A 20682-nucleotide genomic window follows, 5' to 3' on the forward strand; every position below is an offset into this window, starting at 1 on the left:
ATCATGGGGAGGGGACATCTCATTATCTTTTGCTGCGGCTGGTGTTGACAGGAACTTCAGTACCTAAGGAACCATAATAAAGTGATATAAAGTACATAAAGTTATAAAGTATTTGGTACTTATAACAGTAACGTGCTAATAATGTCTGTTTCAAAAGCTTTCATAATATAGAAATTAGAATTCCTCAAGTTCAACTTTCAAATGTTCCTCTTTGGCAAAGCTTTCACGATTCATTCTTTACTATTTACATTTTCTTTTTTATAGATAACATTTAAAATACAGAGGATTAAAATGCACTGACTACAGTGCTTTTGTCATAATCTCAATTAGGCCTGCAACACCAAAGTGGAAATTTAAAAACAAATGTACACGTCACATTGAACATATAGCACAACTTTATGCCAATAAACAATCATTCAAACTTTATTTGCGTGTAAATGTGATAAGTTTGCATTCATAGCTAGACATGTCGGTTTGAAACAGCTCTCATCAGTTTACTACAAAAAAGAACTGATCAAGTTATCAGATTTTCCCCTTTAATTAATCCCATTGTGTTGTCCTGTAAAATGGCAGGTGATAGACCACAGTAGAGATGGAAGACATCATGTTTATTTTGGTTAATAATGCCTATTACCAAGCCAAAAAATTGTAACGTGTTACTACTAATAATAATAATACTACGCTTTCATGACATGTTTTCCTCGTCATCACTTTATTTACTCAGAATTATACTTGTAAAAGGAGTTTTAAAAAACTTTCAACTGAAGTGGGAACCCTTTTTTGGAATTCTACTCACTCCTACTGTCACTAACTCAACCTTGCTACTGCTACTGCTGTGGCCCTGTCTGTTAGCCCTCCAGGGCCCCCCAATGGCCTGGGAGCCCACCCAGCTGCCTGCATTGCTTGGTTGAATGCAGCTTCTCTGGAAATGACAACCAAAAGCTTTCTTTGCACCGTGGAGCAGAAGAGTGAGTTGTGGAAGTTGTTCTCCTTCACATTCAACTATTTGGGCGAAAACTTCTAATCCATAACCAACTCCATCTGGTGATACACACTAAGCACTGAATCCTGCGGACGTATAAGGTGAAACTGTGGATATATAAAAATGCTGAATTCTGTTTTTGGTTAAGAAATATTTATTTTAAAAAAGGAAAATCGGCAAAAAGTTGTACAGGATGTGACACATAAACACTACATGGCTTCTTCCACTACATGATTTACGTAAATAGGACAACAGCGCCTCCAAGTGGAATTGTTGTAGAATTACACGTTAACTGACAGAGAGGAAGGCACAGTATGCTGTTCTGCACCAGCAGCTGCTTGAAATATAGCTGATTAATTTCCATCTGATAGCAAATGAATTAAGCACTAGAAATTCCGCCCTAAATTCAAGTAATACTTAACAACCTCTCTCTGAGAAGGTGAGGCTTCATTCTATTAAACCGACTACCCACATGAAAAGCCACAATGTTTCTGAAAAATAACTGAGGCAAACTGATAAAGACAGTTGGGGGCATTCGAAGGTGAAAAGTTGCAGCAAATGAATTCCAACAAACGTTTCTACCTGAGGCTCTAACGTGTGCGTGGCAGTGGAGCCTCAGAGGAGGAGTCTGCGCCCCTTTCATTGCGTCATTCCCTCGCTGTCTGATCCGCACAGACTGGTGCGTTCCTTCACCTCTGACTATACTTTATCCATACGGAAAGTGTTCGGAACTTCCTGTGTCAACTCAAACGTCTCGGGTCTAGTTCCAGCGCTTGGCTTCTCAGCGAAAGCCCTGAATGTTGCTTTTTAAAGAGCGCTGCTGCTGCTTGAGAGCTGAACAGGTGTTGGGGCAAGCCGCCCGCGCGCAGAGTGAACATGTCCAAGGGGAAAGATGCAAATGCTTCTGAAAAGTGAGTACGCGCAACGCGCAACAAAGTTTGCCTCGTTTCCTGTAAACAAACAAGTTGGCTGGTTCGCTGAGTTTGCTGTCGCACTTTAAAGGGGAAATTAGTTTGGCAGAAGTTGACAAACTTGCACAAGAAATAGGAATCATTATCTACCAAGTTCGTCTGCATTGGGAGAAGTCAGTAAATCGTGGCCGTCCTTCATTTCCTTGATGACATGACAGGTTGTTTTTTTTCTTGTAGTTTTCTCTCAAATAGAACCAGACAAGCACAGCAGCGCCGAGCTGCTGCAACAGGAAGTTAAATGTTAGTTAGGTTTATTGAGAGCATCAAGCAAGCCAAGTCTTGTAGAAACAAAAGCCTTTCTAAGATTATTGATAACAGTTTAGCATATCCTCCACCCACAGGTCACAGTTCAGAACACTGGCATTTCTTGTGTTCATTTTTTTGCTCTCGTTTGTGCAACAGCTCCTCTGAGATGACCCTAAAAGAGTGCCTGGATGAGTGTATGGAAGCCTTGGATCTCTTCCTCAACAACCACTTCAATGAGAGTCTGGAGAGGCTGCAACCACGGTAACGCAACAATCCTGAGGCAGTATGGGCTGCCCTGGGGGTTTCCTCTGGCTCTCAAAGTTTAAGCTCGTCTCATACTGTGCACTTAGTTTCAGCACACTTGTGGTGTTATATTCTCAGCATGATGTCAGCAGTATTTGACTTCTGCTGATGTTCTGTGGTGCGAACTGTGAATCAGAGCCCATGCTGACAGACTGTGGGTCTCCAGGATACGAAGTGTTTGCTGTAGCTGACGCCCAAGGTCCAATTGATTCAACAGCCTGCAGAAAGTTAGCACTCCAAAGCAAACACGTTGCACAAGACACGCCGGGATCTTCTCTCTGCAGGAAAATACGCAGATCACACAGTAGCTGCCCGTGTTTGCTTACATTATGAGGTGTTGACCGTGCAATTCTGTGTTTCCTATATAGAGTTCATGAGAGTATGTACCATGCTCTTATCTATGCCACGGTGCTGGAAATGCAGGCCATGATGACTTTCCAGCAAGATGACATCAGCAATGCAGGAAATACCATGAAGAGTGCCCAGGAGGTTTGTCAGAGGTCAGGAAGTCTCCGGATGATCATTTTACTCCTTTATTATACTAGAATAAATCAAAAAGTTTTTCAAAAATGCTGAAATTTAATGTCTGTGTTTAAGTTCCCTTCGATTCACAGGCTATTGAGGTGCATTTGCATTTATGGCTCTTCTGTGATCATCCTATCAATTTGGCTGCATTTGCATGAAAGAAGCCACAGAAGCACATGTTAAGATAGCAGAAATGGGCACATTGAGTTGGAGGGTGATTAGTGTGTCAGAAAAAATGTGGTTAGAAGAACAGAAATGGGAATGATAGAATGTTTTGAGCTGAAAAATTTTATGTTTCAGGTTTCGGCGAAAATCCCCTGGTTTGGCTAACAAGTCGGCGGGAGAATCACTGTCTGAAGGTATGAAATGCTTGGGTATGTGGCACCACTGGAGTTGGAAAGGAAGGTTCATCCAAAATGTTAGATATAGTAGCAGGATACAAATTTACCCTTTTGTTCAGTGGAATGTAAAAAATGTAGGAGATACAAATATTTTTTTATCAGCCAAAACTTTGCATTACGGATTATCAGACTAGAAGTCGTTACTTTGAGTTTTTAGAAGGCAATATCTTGTTTGGGGCTGCACAGGGGTGTGATGGAGCCTACCGTCCAAAAAAAGGGTGTTTGTCTCCGTGTGTCCCTGTGATGAACTGGCGATCTGTCCAGGGTGTACCATGGTGTGCCTCTTGCCCAATGACAGCTGGGATAGGCTTCAGCCCCCCCACCACCCCTAAATTGGATGAGGCGGGTACAGAAAATGGATGGATGGAATATCTTGTTTGGTCTCACTTAAAGAGACAATTTAAAGAGAATCAAAGTCAGATTTACAACTGAGCTCTTTCAGTAAAAAGATCTTTGAGTTACAGTGTTGCTTTTAAATCCACATTCATTCTATATTTACATACTGCAAAGTAGCAAATACCAAATGACAGCAAACTGCTTGCGTTTGATACTTTTGCATCACAGAGTTGGTGAAACTGCAGATGAAACGTTCAACTGACATTATGGGTTTTTCCTCCTGTTCTCTGAGTGCAAAGTATCCTTAAGATGCAGCTAGCAGGCCTCAATTTTAATTTCTGAACCCCACTTTAGTTTCAGTTTATGTCAATTTCTATCATGCTGTGAGAGTGTTGGTGAATAGTCCTTCTCATGTCTGCAGCTTCACATTTGTATCATCCTAATGCAGTTGCCATAGTTAAATATATGGTAGTTACACGCTTTTCAATGTAAAACTTATTCCAAAGTCTAGTGGCTTCTGTCAAAGTGGCACAATTCATTATAAAATGTTCACTGTTGACAAGAACATGTTTAATGCTTCAGGTCCATCAGTGAAAAACTGCCTAGTTCAAAATAAATATGAGCACCGCTCACGAATGTTCTCATTTTAACACGTTCATGTTTACCGTCTTACCTCAGTGTGTCATTCAGCACAAAACATGACTGAAGTTGATAGGAATGCAGATATTTGATGATAAATTAATGTACTTGGCAAATTTAAAGTTGATGTTCACCATCAACTTTAAATTTAAACAATGTGAAGACATTGATTTACAGAGTGATGGGTGACATGAAGGTCTCAATCAAATATCAGGGAAAAGTCTGTTTTGAATTTCCATAAATATCATCAGTATCGCTACAAACTTTCATGAGAATCCGACAATAACAAAAGGTGAAGCAGTGTGTTAGACCACGTCAAAGTGTCCGACTGACATTGCTAAAGCCTCTCTGCTGGTGGAGCCTATAGCTATGACAACATGAAGGGATGGCATTACACTGTGATAAGTTTAACTAGTCTCAACATTCTACCACGTTATGTCAACAAAGCAAAGCAACAGACCTAGAATTTGATTCTACAATCTTAAGATGTCCCATAATTTAAACTGAATGAAGTGAGACTGTTGAAGCCTTAACACACAATTGATCAGTCTCGTCATCCGCAAATTGTTGATGTCAATTTCAGAACATCCATGTGAGATATTATAGTTGCTAAACGTGTGAGAAAGTGAGCTCTGCCCACTCTTGTAGCCTTGAGTGCAATCCCCTCCATTAAAATGTGCGTACACACAGGTTTTGTGTTACTATCGATTCCAATCAGAGCTGGGGCCAATAAATACCCACTACTACTGCTGAATCATTTCATGCAGACTGAATGCTGATTAAAGACTTTCCAACTGGTAAAAAAGAACAAAAAAAAAACAGAAGTGTGGTACCAATACTAATACCTGGGGGACACCCAGGAACTAGATTTATGTAGTTACAAAAATATATTGCATTACAATATAAGATTTACCTAAATGAACAGATGTCAGTGGAGTATGTGCAAGCTCAGACAGGAAGAGAAGAAAACTGTACTTATCTAATATGACAGTTTGGCAGAAGACGGATAAGAAAAGAATGCTGGATTATATTGGCAGGCCTTTGTCTGATACTTAAACTCAACTGTAAGATTTGAGTTTGGATTTGACATTTTAAGTACACAAATTGGATGGCGTTACTAAACTTGTGTTTGTGTGTCTTTGCAGTGCAGCTCCACGCAGAAGTGTGTTATGCAGAGTGCCAACTCCAAAGAGCTGCTCTCACCTTCCTACAGGTGCACAACGCTACTGCGTTTACTCAAACATAGAAGCGAAATATATGCACTAAGCAAAATCCCAGCTAGAAGTTTTCTGAGACTGTGCTAAATGCAGAAAACATCTTACTGTGTATGGTGTGGAAGTTACCTTTGTGTCAACTTGAATTTGTGGTTGTTGAGTTATAGATAATTCTAATACAATCTATATCATTCAAATCCAGATGCCTGCATTTTATGTTTCAATTACAGCATTATCAAATGCTTTTTTGTAGGATGAGAGCATGGTGAGTTTTATCAAAGGAGGGATCAAAGTTCGAAACAGTTACTTAATTTACAAGTAAGTAGTCAATGAGAAAATGAAGGCTGATTGTATAATGAGTGAATGTGAGTGGGATATAGTGGGATTCCACATTGAACAAGTTTATATGGCGGTGAAAAAGAAAGTGCGAATCCAGATGTAAAAAATAATTTCTTCTTAAACAGAGCTAAAATGAGTTAAATACAACCCCAGATGAACAACACATGACATATGACACTGTATCTTTGTTATTTTAACTAACACTAAGCCAAAATGCATAGCATGTGCATGAAATCTAAGGACAGCCTCATGAGTTACAGTCCAGTGTTATTTATCAAATACACTTGATTTACTGATCATCATCAGTGAGAGCACCTCTATAAAATCAGAGGTTTTTGACAGTTTGCTAGTCTCAGCATTCAGGTGTGTGTTAACACGATGCCAAGGAGGAAAGACATCAGCCACGATCTTAGAGAAGCAATTGTTGCTGCCCAATTTGGAGGTAATTTCCAAACTATTTGGAGTCCATCATTATACAGGAGAAAGATTATTCACATGTGGAAACATTTAAGACGGTTACAAGTTTAAACAAGTTCACCCCAATGTCAGACCGTGCAGTGCTCAGAGAAACTGCATGAACAAGAACATGGCAGCACAGCTTAGGTTTGCAAAGCTGCATCTGAACAAACCACAAGACTTCTGGAACAATGTCTTCTGGACAAACAAGCCCAAAGTGCAGATGTTTGGTCATAATGCACAGCAGCACGTTTGGAGGAAACCAAACACAGCATATCAGCACAAACACCTCAAACCAACTGTCAAGCACGGTGGTGGAGGTATGATGATTTGGGTTTGTTTTTCAGACGCAGGACCTGGGCACCTTGCAGTGCATCATGAACTCCTCTGTATACCAAAGTATTCTAGGGTCAAATATGAGACCATCTGTCTCAGCTAAAGCTTGGCTGAACTGGGCCATCAGCAGGACAATGATCCCAAACACAGCAGCAAACCTACAACAGGATGTCTGAAAAATGAAAGAATCAAGGTCTTGCAAAGATCCAGTCAAAGTCCAGACCTCAACCTGGTTGAAATTATGTGATGGGACCTTAAGAGAGCTGTGCATAAACAGCTGCTGCAAGCCTCAATGAGGGTATGAAGGAAAAGAGTGGGCTAAAAATTCCTCTTCAATGATATGAGAAACGACATACAGAAAATGATCACTTTTTGCAGTTAAAGGTGGTTCTTCAAACTGCCTGTGGATTTTGTCTTAGTTTTTGGTGAACAAATAATGACACTTTACAGTTAAATATTTCCTGTGTTGTTCAAAAGTTGCATTTCACTATCATATAGTTAGCATCCTATGACGCAATTTTGATGTCATCAGGAGACTCTGAGCTTGATGTAGATTGAGTTGCATAGCCGAAAAGCATCCATTACCAATTTGGAGTGTGAGTTTGAAAGAAACAGACATGTAACAGACTCATAATGATAATGACAAGTAGAAAAATAATTTTATTGTGTCACATCATGGGAAGTGTAGACTGTGCTGTATGTGGATGTTGACTTCATATTGGCTTCATCTATGTTGCTTTTATTTTGGTCATTTTCGATTGACACAACATTTAATTATTTAAGAATTGGAGTTTATATCTTTATTTTTTTAATGGGCACACGTGTCATCAGCCTCCAGAGATCCGTGCTGCTAAACGACTGACACACCAGTTTTTTGTCATGTAGAGATCTGCATTCCTTCGTAAAATCTCTCAACTGTCTCAAAGGACCAAGCCATGTTCACTTGGAGGGAGGGATATCATTTGGAGTAGGGGCGTTTAACTTGGTATGTCACACTGTATAATTACACACTTCTTGTCTATATGTTATGTGTAATCATGTGTTTGTACCGTACAGTTTATGGGGTCTTCTTCACTTTCAGACACTATCTCTATTCCCCCCACGGATACTCAAAGTGTTAGAGTTTGCAGGCTTCTCTGGAGACAAGGTGTGAGCCATAAAAAAAAAAAATCCTCCTTTGTGATTTTTCTCATTAACTGACAGCCTCATAGATGTTTTCTTCTTGTGTGTCCTGTTTTAGGAATATGGTCTGTCTCTTCTGTGTGATGGTGCGACAGGGATGAACCTGCGCTCCATGCTGTGTGCTCTGCTGCTCCTCTGCTACCACACCTTCCTCTCATTTGTACTTGGTAGTGCTCCATTTGGATTCAGATGATTCCAATTAAGTCATTAATTGTCACACAATATTCACAGAGATGAAGATTTTCTGAGTGGTATCATATTTATGTTTTATTGTTTCAGGAACCGGTGAGGTAGATGTGGCTGAGGCTGAAAGACTGCTAAAACCTTTCCGGCTCCGCTACCCACGTGTGAGTTGCAATAAGAATAATTAACCTGGTTCAGAAAAGCAAGGACTTTCTCTTTTTGCAAATGAAGATGTGAACCCTTTTTATACTTATTTTCTGTATATGTGGCCTCACAGAATGTCTAAAGAGTGCTTCGGTGCTGTATTGTGTGTGAACATGTCGAGTGGTTGGTTAGCACGTCACAAGTTAGCTCATTAGCTGTGATTTCTGTGTCCAACTAAGCTCAGTTATAATCTAACCTCCCAATCCAAACCTTTCTGTACTTTTTTTGAATGGGACATAAAGGTGATTTGTAGTGTTTTTTCAGATAAAGCACTGTTCTGCCAGTTAAAACTGCTGCATTATGTCCCCTTTGGCACTCGAGGAGCTTTATAAAGATTGAGAAAACATTCTTGAATAAATCCTAGTCTGTGCTACTAACATGGATGTAGAGGGATATTCCCTTTTTTACCCTTTTTTTTTCCTTTTTGGGGATATATGAAGTACTTATGAATGGTAGGTGTCTGTTTTACCTTTAGTAGACGGTGATCAGAGCATTCTCACTTTGGAGAACCAAACAGGAATTGCTGCTCAGAACTGGGCCACAATAGAGTGAATTAAAACTTGGCTTTGGTTATGAAAGGTGATATTTCAAAGGACTCAACCTGTGTTTTACTTTTATGATACTGTTTTAAAAGTAGCCATTGTTGTTGCATTTTGTGAATGCATTATGGGTAGCAGTGACCCTGGTCTCTGAACCCTACAGTGAGATAAATACGGCATTTGTTCGACCTCAGTTTGAACCGGAGCACAGTATAAGTGGTGAAGACAAAGCTGAAAACTTTTCTGGAGTTTTATTTGTAGGGCTCCATCCTCTATCAGTAGCTGCTCAGCTGAGAACAGTGAAAAGTTGAACAAATAATGACTACGGTAACTATGACTTGGAGTTTAGCGTTGGACACGGTGACTTATTCAATGTTTTGTGTCAAGGGGCGTCAAAAAAAGAAGTAAAAGCACTTGGCTTACTTCTATGCTTACCACTATAAGCAGATTCATAGCCTTGGTAATCTGAGTGTGCAATATTAGAAAAACATGCAAATTAATTGAAAAACACCTTATTAATCCCAAAATGTGAAATTATTTTTCAGCTTAAAGACTGCAGTGGTTGCTGTGAGCAGGAATAACCTTGTAACATTCTGTAACATGTAATATTCTTTTGTGCTGCGGAGCTGAAGAAACCTCTGACTGAACACGCATTGTTGTTTGCTCACTGTGTTACGCTGAGGGTGCACAGCGTTGTCCATGTTGAGCAGCGTTTTCAACATTGCCCTTAATCAGCTCCAGGGCTCCAGGACAGTCCTCAGCACAGAGCCAGTCTTCTTTATCAGTTTGTTCAGTATTCATACATCACTGGCTCTGGTGGTGCTGCACCAACAGATGGCTGCAAAGAAGATTGCTTTGTTGTAGCAATCAACTATATGTGATGCACAGTGTTCAATGGTACGCAGTACGCTGCAGTGACAATATGACTTTCGACATAAAAACAAATACTTCAGTATAAGGTAATAAGGTCAGCAGCATTAACAAAGGCTGCATTCCACTTCTACCCCTGTTCATGCGTGTTAGTTGTAGAACACGCAGAAAAGCAGAACTTCTTCTGACTGGGATGCAATCCTCATAAAAAACACCTCTGCTTTACTACCATTTCATGTCAAAAGTTCTACAGCCCACAATTTATTGTAGTCCAAGCAGTCTTTTATTATGCTGCACGTGTTGATATTGGGATGATGATCATTTTGCAACCCTAATCATAATTGTATTACCTTGTCAAAATAAGCTGTTTGTGTTCTGCTTGTGTGAACATAGTTTTTTACAGGACCAAATACAAGCATTTAGAAACCTATATGAGACTAGAATGGGACACAATTCCACTCCTAAAGGTCCAACAACTGGTCTCCTCAGTTCCCTGACATTTACACAGTGCTGTTTAAAGAAGAGGAGATGCTACACGGTGGTAAACATGCCCCATGTCTCAATTGTTTTGACAGATGTTGCTGCCATCACATGAAATTTGGCTAATGTTATTCATTAATTGCTTTTGACTACAACGAGAATAAGATGCACTCTGTAAATGTTCACATACTGCATGATAAAGTGTAGATTTCTCATCCCTTGTCAGTTCTGTCCTCTGTATTCTTCCTCTGTCATCTAAAGATCTCTACATAACTGTTCTTTACATCATCATTATGCTTTCTTACAAATCCTTTTAATCTGTTACTCTTGTTTCCTTCCACTTAAACAGTCCTTCCTGCACACAGAACCCTTGGTATATTTTTCTTTAATTATGTATTCCTTTTTTGTGCTATCACTCCTTCCTCTCCCACTGACTCATATTCTTGTAAATTCACAATTCCTGTTTCTTCTCCACCTTTTACCCACATGCCAGCCCATCCCAGAGAGCAAACTTAAAGCTCTGCCACAGTGTTTACTGAAGTAAGAGGAAAATGTCTTGGTTAAACACTGCCAAGAATGACTGCATTATGTTTGCAGACTCGCACACTGGTGGCCTGATATTTTATTAATTGTAATTTTTCTTTTTTTTTGTTCTGACCAGGGTGCAATATTCCTCTTCTTTGCCGGCAGAACTGAGGAGATCAAAGGAAACATTGATGAGGTTTGTTTTAGGGGCATGTTTAATCACCTATACGCTTAGTACAGCACAAACTTAACACAAGCGTAAGTGATTGCACCTTCTTTGGGTTGGATGAAGCATGAAATGCTTTGGTTACCATAGTAGTGTTGTGGCTGTATTTTAGCCAATGAAATCCAAAGCCCAAGCTGTTTATGACAGAACACCTCAACACCTCACACATGACATCCTCCTTGCTCTGCTGTGTTGTATCATTTTGTCCCACTGCCAGGCGGTGGCACTCTTTGAAGACGGCTGCAAAGCCCAGCAGACATGGAAGCAGTTTCACCACATGTGCTACTGGGAGCTGATGTGGTGCTTCACCTATAAGCGTGCATGGAAGATGGCGTACTTCTATGCAGACCTGTTGAGCCAGGAGAGCCGCTGGTCCAAGGTACCCAACTGATTTCAGGATATCAGAATGCATTTTACAGTCAGACGGCTCAGGAATTTGGTAAATGCATTTTATGTTTATGTTTCTCTGTCAGGCCATGTATGTATACATGAAAGCTGCCTACCTCAGTATGCTGCCTGAGGATGAGGCCAGGCCTTTTGGGGAGGATGAGGTAGAACTCTTTAGGTAAATCTTCATTATGGTTCTTGGCTTCATGATCTACTTGCTTTTTACTGTATCAGTTTCTGTATATGTATACTGTATATGTTCACTTAAATGCAGGGTACCTACACAGCAGGACAATGAGAAAACAAATGGTGGAATGAGATTTTTTTTTTATTATTATTTTCCAGGTTTGGAAAGTAAAGAATATGGGAAAAAAGCGTGAAAGAACATGTTTCTTTCCAGGCTTTTGTCCCCAATTAGTTTTCAATAACAGAAATTTCTGAATTTGAGTGTAGGAAAAAAGGGTTTAAAAGTGTTTTTAATGCAAAAAGCAAGCACAACCAGAATGTTTACCACACCATAGAAGAGTATTGGCAAGGGTGAGCTTGATGAGAATAGGCAAGTGTACTGTAAGACTGAATATGCAAATCTATTCAGAACTGCTTTATGCATGCACATCGCAGCCTTTATCGAATCCAGAAGATGTGAGGAAAACTTGAAATTTCATAAACACATATGAAACTTGTCTGAACATTTGAGTTATATTGTGTAAATGGACAAACTTTGACTTTGACGGTGGTGCCTCACACAGATGTTGTAAGAATTGACCAATTTGACTCATCTAACAAGTTGCAGTATTATTTCTGAAAAAAAAAGAAGAAATAATGAGATACAATATGACAATGATATCATTTAAGAATGTCTTCAGAGAAAATAACTGGTAAATCTGGGACTGGTGATTGTTCTTCCTGTTTGGGCTGAAGTCGTTTTATTTCCTTGTTGCTCACCATTTAGGCATTACAGCTTGAGTAAAATGTTCCGCACTTAAAGGGATACTCCAGTTCTTAAGAAAAGAGGTTGTGTGAAGCACTTCTGAGTTGTCTGTGTATTAGTTACAGTGAACAACTGTCACAGAGAGTGCTCCAAACAGTGCTCTCAGTTTGGTGAACTGACAAAGATGCTAAGCTAGCAGCTACTGAGAAGGGGGCCAAAGAAAAACTCATTTTTTGCCATTTAAAGTAATTCAAATCCCAAAAGTTTCATAGTATTTTCAGAGAACGGTATGTATGGTGAATATTACTCTGTCACCTTTGTGATTCTATTCAGTTTTCATAACAAAAGTAATCTGAAGTCACTTTAGATATATAGTCTAATTCAGTCCAAATACAATAAAGTTTGCATCAAACATCTGTTCACTTTGTCACCATTTTCTCAACCAAAGAATATTCATTTTGTTACGCATCATCGCATGCACAGCGGCTGCGTATCGTATCCTGTTGCCAGTCATCCATGAGTTAGTGAAACTCATAGAAAAGCACAAACATGTACCATCTTTTAAATCTCTATCCACCAATTCTGACATTACTCCTGACAATGGCAGACACAGCAACCACTGTGCATGAGTGCAAAAGTGATGTGGTATGAAATCCACTTTAAACAGCATTCATATCAACCAGTAGAGAACTTTCAAGGTTGGCTTGTTTTAGATGGTGAGTATTCACTCTTCAGAGGCCACCTCCTGTGTAGCATTTAGCTTAGCTTTAGCATCACCAGAATTCCTGCCTCATTCTCCAAATTGAGAGCTCCCTGAATGCTTTCTGCAGCAGGTATCACTGCTTATAACTATGTCACACATCCCTACTTAAATGGGAACAAAATATACCTTTCATTTGTGTGAGGTTGGTGTTGATGGATGTGAATAAACTGCGGTAGCCACATTGCAGTCAAAGGACTAGATGCGCTCAGAGATTGGATTCAAAGATACAGGTCTGAGATGAGGTCTATCTGGACATTTTACAATTGTTGAGGCCAAGGGAATTCAGAGTAGACATCAGCCAAAACTAGATGCCTCAAATTGGGATGTCTAAAAAAAAAAAAAAGCATCTGTTTTTGTTTTTTTTTAACTTCCCATGCTCTTTTTAAATTAAATAAAGGAAATTTCATATTTTGCAAAACTTCACAGAAACCCAGGTGGCTTGTTAAAAATATGCTGCTCCATTCACACACTAACCATTGCCATCACATTTCACTGACTTGACTGCATATGATGACTTAATGTGTTTCAAAATTCACAGCATGTTCAAAGGAATGGAAGCTCTTGGGGACTGTTACAGTATCATGCATAAACAAATGAATGAAGTAAGCTGTACTGTGTTAAGTGTAGTAGAAGTGCTATAGAAGGGGCTGCTTGTAGTGACGAACCCAGATAAGCCCACTGCTTTAAAGAGGGATACAAAGCTAATTTCAAACTGAAATATGTGAATGAGTGGTTCCAGATGTATCCTTATTCTTCTCCTGTGTCTGTAGACGAGTACCCACCCTCAAGCAGAAGATAGCAGGGAAGTCTCCTCCAACAGAGAAGTTTGCCATTCGTAAAGCCAGGCGCTACAAGGCTTCCCGCCCAGTCAGGCTGCCGGTGCCAGTGCTGGTAAAACACCCACATGTACACAACTGGATTCATGTTTGGGTCACGAAGCCTTCCAACAGTATAAAATGCTTCATTACAGGAGATGATGTACATGTGGAACGGTTTCAGTATGATCAACAAACGACCAGAACTGACAGAAGGCATGATGCAGACTTTGGTGGAGGCAGAGCGCACTCTGCTGGAATCTCCTGGTAATGTAGCTCATCTGAAGCCACCATCTCAGTCAGCAAAAGTATTTAGCCACCCCTCATTTTGTTATAGAGTCAGACTCTCTTGTCATATTTTAACAACAGTTCTCCAGGCTTTCGGAAGGTCTTTCAAAGTTCTTCTGTTGGCATTTTCTGCCTTTTCACTCACTTTCATTTCAGTTCTTGTATCTGACCATTTTCGGAGGAATGTGTTTTTTTTATTAGTTAAGCCACTTAATGCTGACCCATGAGTCATTCAAGCATATAAAAGGCACCTAATTCAAGCGGTGAACCACATAACAAACAACTTAACAAAGAGCCTATTTGAAATTGTATCTTTAGGCTCTTTGATAGCTGCATGTTACAAATACACAACATTTGTTCCCATTTCTTTAGTTTCTTCTATGAAAAATGCCAAATTTAACAATTTCACAGACATAAAATGCTACTTTTGTGCCAACAAGAGGATTCCCAAATAAATATTAGGAAGATAAAAGAAGTCACAGGCATAAAAATCTATCTACAGCAGATGAACAGTATCTAAAAGTGATTTCCTTTAGAATCAGGACAAACATGAGAGATGCATCTGGACCTCCAGCTGATCCATCTACTGTTCACTGAAGCCTCATCAGAAATGGTCTCCATGGAAGGGTGGCTGTCAGGAAGTCATTCTTAAAGAATGGAAACAGGGAGAAAAGGCTGAGCTATGCCAAATGACACAAGAAGTGGACTGAAAATCAGTGGCAGCAGGTCTTATGGAGGGATGAATCCTCCCCAGAGCCCGGACCTCAACATTATTGAAGCAGTGTGGGATCATCTGACAGAGAACGGAACAAAAGGCAGCCAACATCCAAAGAAGAGCTTTGGGATGTCCTTCAAGAAGCCTGGAGAACTGTTCCTGAAGACTCCTTAATGAAATGACAGAAAGCTTGTCGGAGAGGGTTCAGGCTGTGCTGGAGAATAAAGGAGCTCAGACCAAATGCTGACTTTTTTTTTTCATGTATTGCATTTCCATTAATGTTTGCTCCTGTTGGAAATAAATCACTGCATCTATTTCCTGTTTTTCTGGCAATATATAAAGAAAGTAGCTGTAGCTCAAGACTTTTACAGAGTACTGCAGCTTTAGACAGCTCTGATGATGTCCTTTCCACCCTCTGCAGGAAACGAATATACAATGGATGACCGCTGTTTGATCCACATGTTGAAGGGTCTTGGTTTTAAGAACCAAGGTCTCCTCCAGGCTGCTGAGGAATGCTTTCACAAAGTGTGTTCAAGGTGAGCTCCACTGGACACAGAGTAGCTCTGGCCTTGTTGAATTGGGACCAGAGGACAAATTCTTCAAAATTTCAGCAATTTCTTTCATAAGACAATTAGTCCTAATCAGCTTCAAAACCAACTGAAAAGCTTCTAACTGTGTTTGCTCAGCTTCTGCCAGTCATTTAGACTGGCTCTTCAAGAACGATATCACTCGCTGGGGAAAGTGCTTAAACATTACTTCAGACCTCATTCGATCTGCAACAAAACTCCTCCACCTTCATACCAGGACTGAGGAGTCCTCCTGTGTGGCCCTGCGGTCACAGCCTGACACGTGTGTAAAATAACGTCAATTTACCCCCTTACGTTCTGTGTGTGCTCAGTGAAAAGAAGATCAAATTTGACCACTACCTGGTGCCAAACTCTCTGGTGGAGCTCAGTCTGCTTTACATTGAACAAGGCAGAAGAGACGAGGCTATTAAAATACTGCATAAGGCCAAGTAAGTTACTCTTTTACACCAGCTATCATTTTCTGCATGCGTTTTATCAGGGAATACTCTCCTGTTTCCTTTCTGAAAGCAACATAAATGTTCTTATTTTCCTGCCTTTTTTTCATGGCTTTGGCAGTAATGTGTGCCCAGCAGCATACTAAAGTCTGGGCACCCCTGCTCACAACTTTTCCGTGTGAATAGAAATAATTTGTTCCTACAAAGATCTCGAATAGTGATTGGTTTGACCGCAGACCACACGTTCCCTCTGTGTGATGGTGCATCCCAGATTCCTCCGAGCCCAGAGAAGTCGACGACGCTTCGAGACAAAGTTAACATTAGGCTTCTTAAGTTGGAACTTGCACTCTGTAGTATTGTGCATGACAAAGGTTTCCCATTGTAAACCCTTATCCACACGCTTATATCAGCTGCTGATGAATCAGGCTAAGAAATGGGAGATCATGGGTGTCAATCTTTGGTTCGTATGGATGTTTTTTGACAAATGAAATAACAGTGGAAGTCCCATACTTTCTCTGATTGTGGTTGTAAAATAACACATGCCTGTAGCTATTTCTTAATGTTGTACTGTTGCTACGTTAAAAGGATGAGTCGTGTTCAAGTTCAGGTCTGAAAGACCAAGAAAGTTTCAGAAAAAAACTGTTTCATAGGGTTGCATGTAAGGCCAATCAAAAGCCTTCTTTTACTGCAGCTAGTTTGCTGCTCCCCTGTTCAGTCACACCTGGGCAAATATAACCCTCCTAGCAGAGTACCAGGATAAAAACTTCTCCTCCTTCCCCCAAAGGTTGTGTCAGATCTCAAATTAACAGCCTAACATCAACAACTTTGCAGTAAATTTCTATAACTTCTCATTCAAACACGAGTCTGGCATATTTGGAATACATGTTGATATGCTTTCTCACCGATTGTGGATGAATGATGCCAGGGACTTATAAAGCAACATGTTCATGTGCAAAAGCTAACAGTATTCTACGGTCTAAACATGGCATCCGCTCTAACCTGCAGGCACAACTACAAAGAATACTCTATGGAGTCTCGTACGCAGTTCAGGATACATGCTGCTCTGGCCAAACTCAAGGCTGACCCCGGCGAAGAGGACACCCAACTGTAAGGGAGCGCTCCTCACGGTGGCCTCGGCAAAGGTCGTGACCTTTCCAACTGCTCATCTGGTTTTTAACTTATAAACATTTCCAACAAATGGACTTGTTGTTGCTATGGTGAGGTGTATCTTTAATGCTATTTTTTGTGCCATCGCCATCACTGTGCATAACCAGACCAAAGTATAACAGGCCTTACTGTAAATAGTTATTTTAGGTAATGGAAAATGTTTTGTTTACATTGATAAACACTAAAATATTAGCTGATTGAATGCATCTGAAATGTACAGTAATAAATTAATCTTATTATATTGTTATCCCTGATTGCTACTTAATTATGTTGAGCATACTGTTCTGTCTCATGGTTTTGGTTTTATAATAAGAGTCATTTTAAATGATAGTTGACTATTAAACAGCAGTTTCCTGTTAGAGGAGGCTGCATAAATCATGTATTAGCATGTTATAGCTACATAAACCGTGTATTAGCATGTTATAGCTACATAAACCGTGTATTAGCATGTTACAGCTACATAAACTGTGTATTAGCATGTTACCGCTACGGGAGGGAATCTGTTCACTGCTATTCTTTCACCACTTCGGTGTCTGACTTAATCAAGCTTCAACTCCAAGTAATTTTTTCCATCCATCAAGGTGTGACCTTTCTGAAAGTTTGAGAATGTAACAGAAATATATATTTTTGCATGAATAAACTGCTTTTAGGAATCTTGTGTTTAATATGCCTTAAGTTAGCAGACAAAGTGCAGTCTTGAAAGAATTTACATTTATTTAAAGGGGCAACATATATTTGGAGAATCTGAAAATGGACATTAAACAGGTATCCTTCTGATGCTATGGAACATACGTTTTACAGGATCATGTTGTACAGTACGGCTTCAGTCCTCAAAAATATAGACAAAGGCCAAACATTTACACAAAGATGACAGTTTAACAGGTTCACCTTATGAAAACTAAAGCGGTCAATACAGCTGACCTGCAATAAATCCCCCTTTGTGACTGTTAAATGTACAGTTTCACACACATGTAGGCTCTGGTGATGTTAAAGTTAAATAAATTCAACTGTTCTGGGTATTTACTGCTTCCTTACTGGATGAATTGGAGGTATAGAGATGCACGTTAATACATCCCACAGTAGCACAAACTGCAACCTCCAAACTGAATCGCAAACTTTCCGAATACATCGAACTTCAAGGACGCTCAAAAGCTCAAATACTTGTACGGCTGCAGTAAACACAGAGCAAGCTGCCAGCCGTGTGTCTACAAAGACGGCGTCCAGGACTACGACGGAGCAGCAGGTGGCGTGACCGGGGCTGCCGTCTGCTCCTCCTTCAGTCTGCGTTTCATTAGTTTCTTTTTCTTCTTCTCTTCCTTCTCGATTTCCGCGACCATTTCCAGGAACTTGGGGCTGCGGGGGTCCACTGTGTAACCGAAACGCTCTCTGGCCTCAGCGAGCAGCCTTGTCCGGCGAGCCTTGTCCTCCTTGACCTTCTGTTTGGTCTCGCGCTTCTCTCGGCGCCAGTCGGCGACCATCTTGGGCATTTTGGCCAAGTTTTCTGCAATGAGTTTCTCTCTGCAATGAAAACGGAGAAGATGAACAGTGAACGCCGGCTGTGCTGCTAGTTGGAATTTACCTCAAAGCCGGGAACAGATTTCATCTCAGACTACAAATGAAACTGTTGGAAAACTGACATTAAATTGAGGACACGTGCTGTTTTTGTTGCGGATCACTACATCAGTAGCATGATGCTGAAGTTGGCTTTCGACAAAAGAGTTAAAGCGACCAAATCTGAATTAGAATATTCCACAGATAGTATAGACCCATATTGTATTTGAGAAGGTGCAAAAAGTCCATATTTGACCTGTCTAAATATTGTGGGACTTTTTTAATTAAAGGGGCCTGAACAGCAAAGCAGGATTAGTGTCTAAGCAACATAACTTCAGGTTCAGCTCTGGGCTTTTAGTATCACAGAGCTGGTTTGCTTCTTACAGAGATCCATCACCACGTAAAGGATTAAACCCAACCTGCTCCGGAGCGGTCCCGAAACAGTAGCGGAACAGCCCTTTAACTGCTCATTTGGAAGCTGTGGAACCTCAGTTTTGTGTGTTATTATGTGGTGGGACAGTGACAAAAACAGCTCACAGAAAGCTTTGCAGTTTAAGGGGACTGATGAGAGAGGTTCACACCGGAAAGAGGAAATGACCTCAAACTGCTGCAGTGGATCTGGGTTCTGTTCAGTCACAAGCTGAATCTGTGGTCCCAGCCACTTTGTGAAAATTAGATGGAGAGTTTTGCGACACACTGTTGTGTTTTGCACCTCAATACCACCAAAACAAACCGAAAAAAAAACTTTTCTCCATCCTACAATTCACAGACCATGACCTGTTAGAACCCCGTTTACCATCGCGAGAATTACAAACACAGCACGGGGCCGAGGAGACGGTGAACTCCCCGGGATAAGGGCTCGTTCAACTAACTCACATTAGTGAAGTGGCCTCACTTACTTTGCCAGTCGTTTTTCGGTTTCCTCCTTCTCTTTGGCTTCTATATTCTTCAGCATAACCTCTAAAGGTGGATGCCACTCGTTTTCTTCCGCTATAATTTTATCCAGCTCTTCATGACTGGGCCACAAAGAGGTCGGGTCGATGCCCGATACTGAGCCGTACCGACCGAACAGCTTTCTGTCGTGTCGGGGTGTCTTCTGCCACTCGGGCGTCTTCTCGCTGTCCTTATCCGGAATGTAAGGGTCTCGGATGTTGAGCCTTAACGGTTTGGGATTGTAGCACGCAGTCTGCAACAAAGAGCCACATTGTGAGTTCACAGAAAGAACAGCTTTAGAGGAGGAAAGTCCTTTTAAAGTCCTACATAACGCTGCTGTCCTCTTGCATAGCATGGACGCCGCCATCTTTACACAGGAACAACACGGATGTTTAGTTTATTCTTCTTCTTTTGGGTGTATTGGCAGGTTGTAAACCACCTTAGTGGCTTTACCGCCATCTGTTGGACGGAAGTTTGACAGTGGACGAACAGGGAATTTATTTCAAAATCACATTTAATAGAACCACAAAGCACTTTCCGTGATTTCAAAAGACAGCTTCTGGGATATTGGATATTTTTTTCTCTTACATAAATTAGCCATTGTGACATATTTTCTCTTTTTCCACTTATGATGATGATTACATCTGATGATGTTTCAGGCCATGTTTGCTAAAAAAATGAAGACATTTCCAAAGGGTTGACAAACGCCACCCCCAAAAGAGTCCTTTCAGTGGCTTTGTATGATAGGCCAGAAAACTTTTGTCTTTTGACACTTGATCAAAACATTTATAAAACTTAATAAAATACATCTTGTTCTTTGTTCATGTATTATCAGCAGGTTTAGCTATTTTTAAAAGCCCCAATGCCTTCACAAATTTACCCCAACCTGTCTTTTGGGGTTTTCTTTTTAGTGTGAAGTTGTTTGAATGACCAGTGCACATATTTCATCTTTCACCCACTAAGATGTTATTCTCCCCCCTATATTCCACAAACGGCTCACATTTCTCTCTCATCCAAAAGAGTAAAATTGGTGTTGTGAAAATTTCTTACCCACATCCTGTAAGCCTTTTCATTTTGTTCAGACGAAAGGTTCAGAGGTTTCATAAACTTTCAGTGGTGTAGTTAAACCCATCAGAGGACGCCCAAGTCAACTT

The 20682-nt window shown here is 40.5% G+C and overlaps 2 protein-coding genes across 2 annotated transcripts; one reads left to right on the plus strand and one right to left on the minus strand.

Annotated features, from left to right (window-relative positions):
* Nucleotides 1-1692: 1692 nt before the first annotated feature.
* Nucleotides 1693-17616, plus strand: LOC140272813 (tetratricopeptide repeat protein 39A). Its single transcript, XM_072368283.1, has 18 exons — nucleotides 1693-1893; nucleotides 2356-2460; nucleotides 2871-3002; nucleotides 3328-3386; nucleotides 5549-5616; nucleotides 5871-5935; nucleotides 7634-7733; nucleotides 7830-7895; nucleotides 7989-8097; nucleotides 8210-8277; nucleotides 10868-10927; nucleotides 11175-11336; nucleotides 11431-11522; nucleotides 13809-13929; nucleotides 14009-14120; nucleotides 15278-15392; nucleotides 15755-15871; nucleotides 16883-17616. Exons 1-18 carry the CDS (start codon nucleotides 1859-1861, stop codon nucleotides 16986-16988), a joined length of 1692 nt encoding a protein of 563 aa, XP_072224384.1. The 5' UTR covers nucleotides 1693-1858; the 3' UTR covers nucleotides 16989-17616.
* Nucleotides 17617-17900: 284 nt separating this feature from the next.
* Nucleotides 17901-19926, minus strand: gadd45gip1 (growth arrest and DNA-damage-inducible, gamma interacting protein 1). Its single transcript, XM_072368289.1, has 2 exons — nucleotides 19495-19926; nucleotides 17901-18562 (listed from the first exon to the last, which is right to left on the minus strand). Exons 1-2 carry the CDS (start codon nucleotides 19893-19895, stop codon nucleotides 18271-18273), a joined length of 693 nt encoding a protein of 230 aa, XP_072224390.1. The 5' UTR covers nucleotides 19896-19926; the 3' UTR covers nucleotides 17901-18270.
* Nucleotides 19927-20682: the final 756 nt, after the last annotated feature.

Source organism: Leuresthes tenuis, unplaced genomic scaffold (genome assembly GCF_036924035.1).
Source record: "Leuresthes tenuis unplaced genomic scaffold, fLeuTen1.0.hap1 SCAF_17, whole genome shotgun sequence".
Lineage (NCBI taxonomy): Eukaryota > Metazoa > Chordata > Actinopteri > Atheriniformes > Atherinopsidae > Leuresthes > Leuresthes tenuis.

What these genes read in the sequence shown, in the direction of transcription:
- LOC140272813 (XM_072368283.1), top strand. Translation starts at nt 1,859, where the DNA reads ATGTCCAAGGGGAAAGATGCAAATGCTTCTGAAAA. An exon ending in CAGGCTTCTCTGGAGACAAG is followed by an intron (nt 7,896 to 7,988) that starts GTGTGAGCCATA and finishes GTCCTGTTTTAG; the next exon opens with GAATATGGTCTGTCTCTTCT. An exon ending in TCAAAGGAAACATTGATGAG is followed by an intron (nt 10,928 to 11,174) that starts GTTTGTTTTAGG and finishes TCCCACTGCCAG; the next exon opens with GCGGTGGCACTCTTTGAAGA.
- gadd45gip1 (XM_072368289.1), bottom strand. Translation starts at nt 19,895, where the DNA reads ATGGCGGCGTCCATGCTATGCAAGAGGACAGCAGCGTTATGTAGGACT. An exon ending in ACCGAAAAACGACTGGCAAA is followed by an intron (nt 18,563 to 19,494) that starts GTAAGTGAGGCC and finishes TTTTCATTGCAG; the next exon opens with AGAGAAACTCATTGCAGAAA.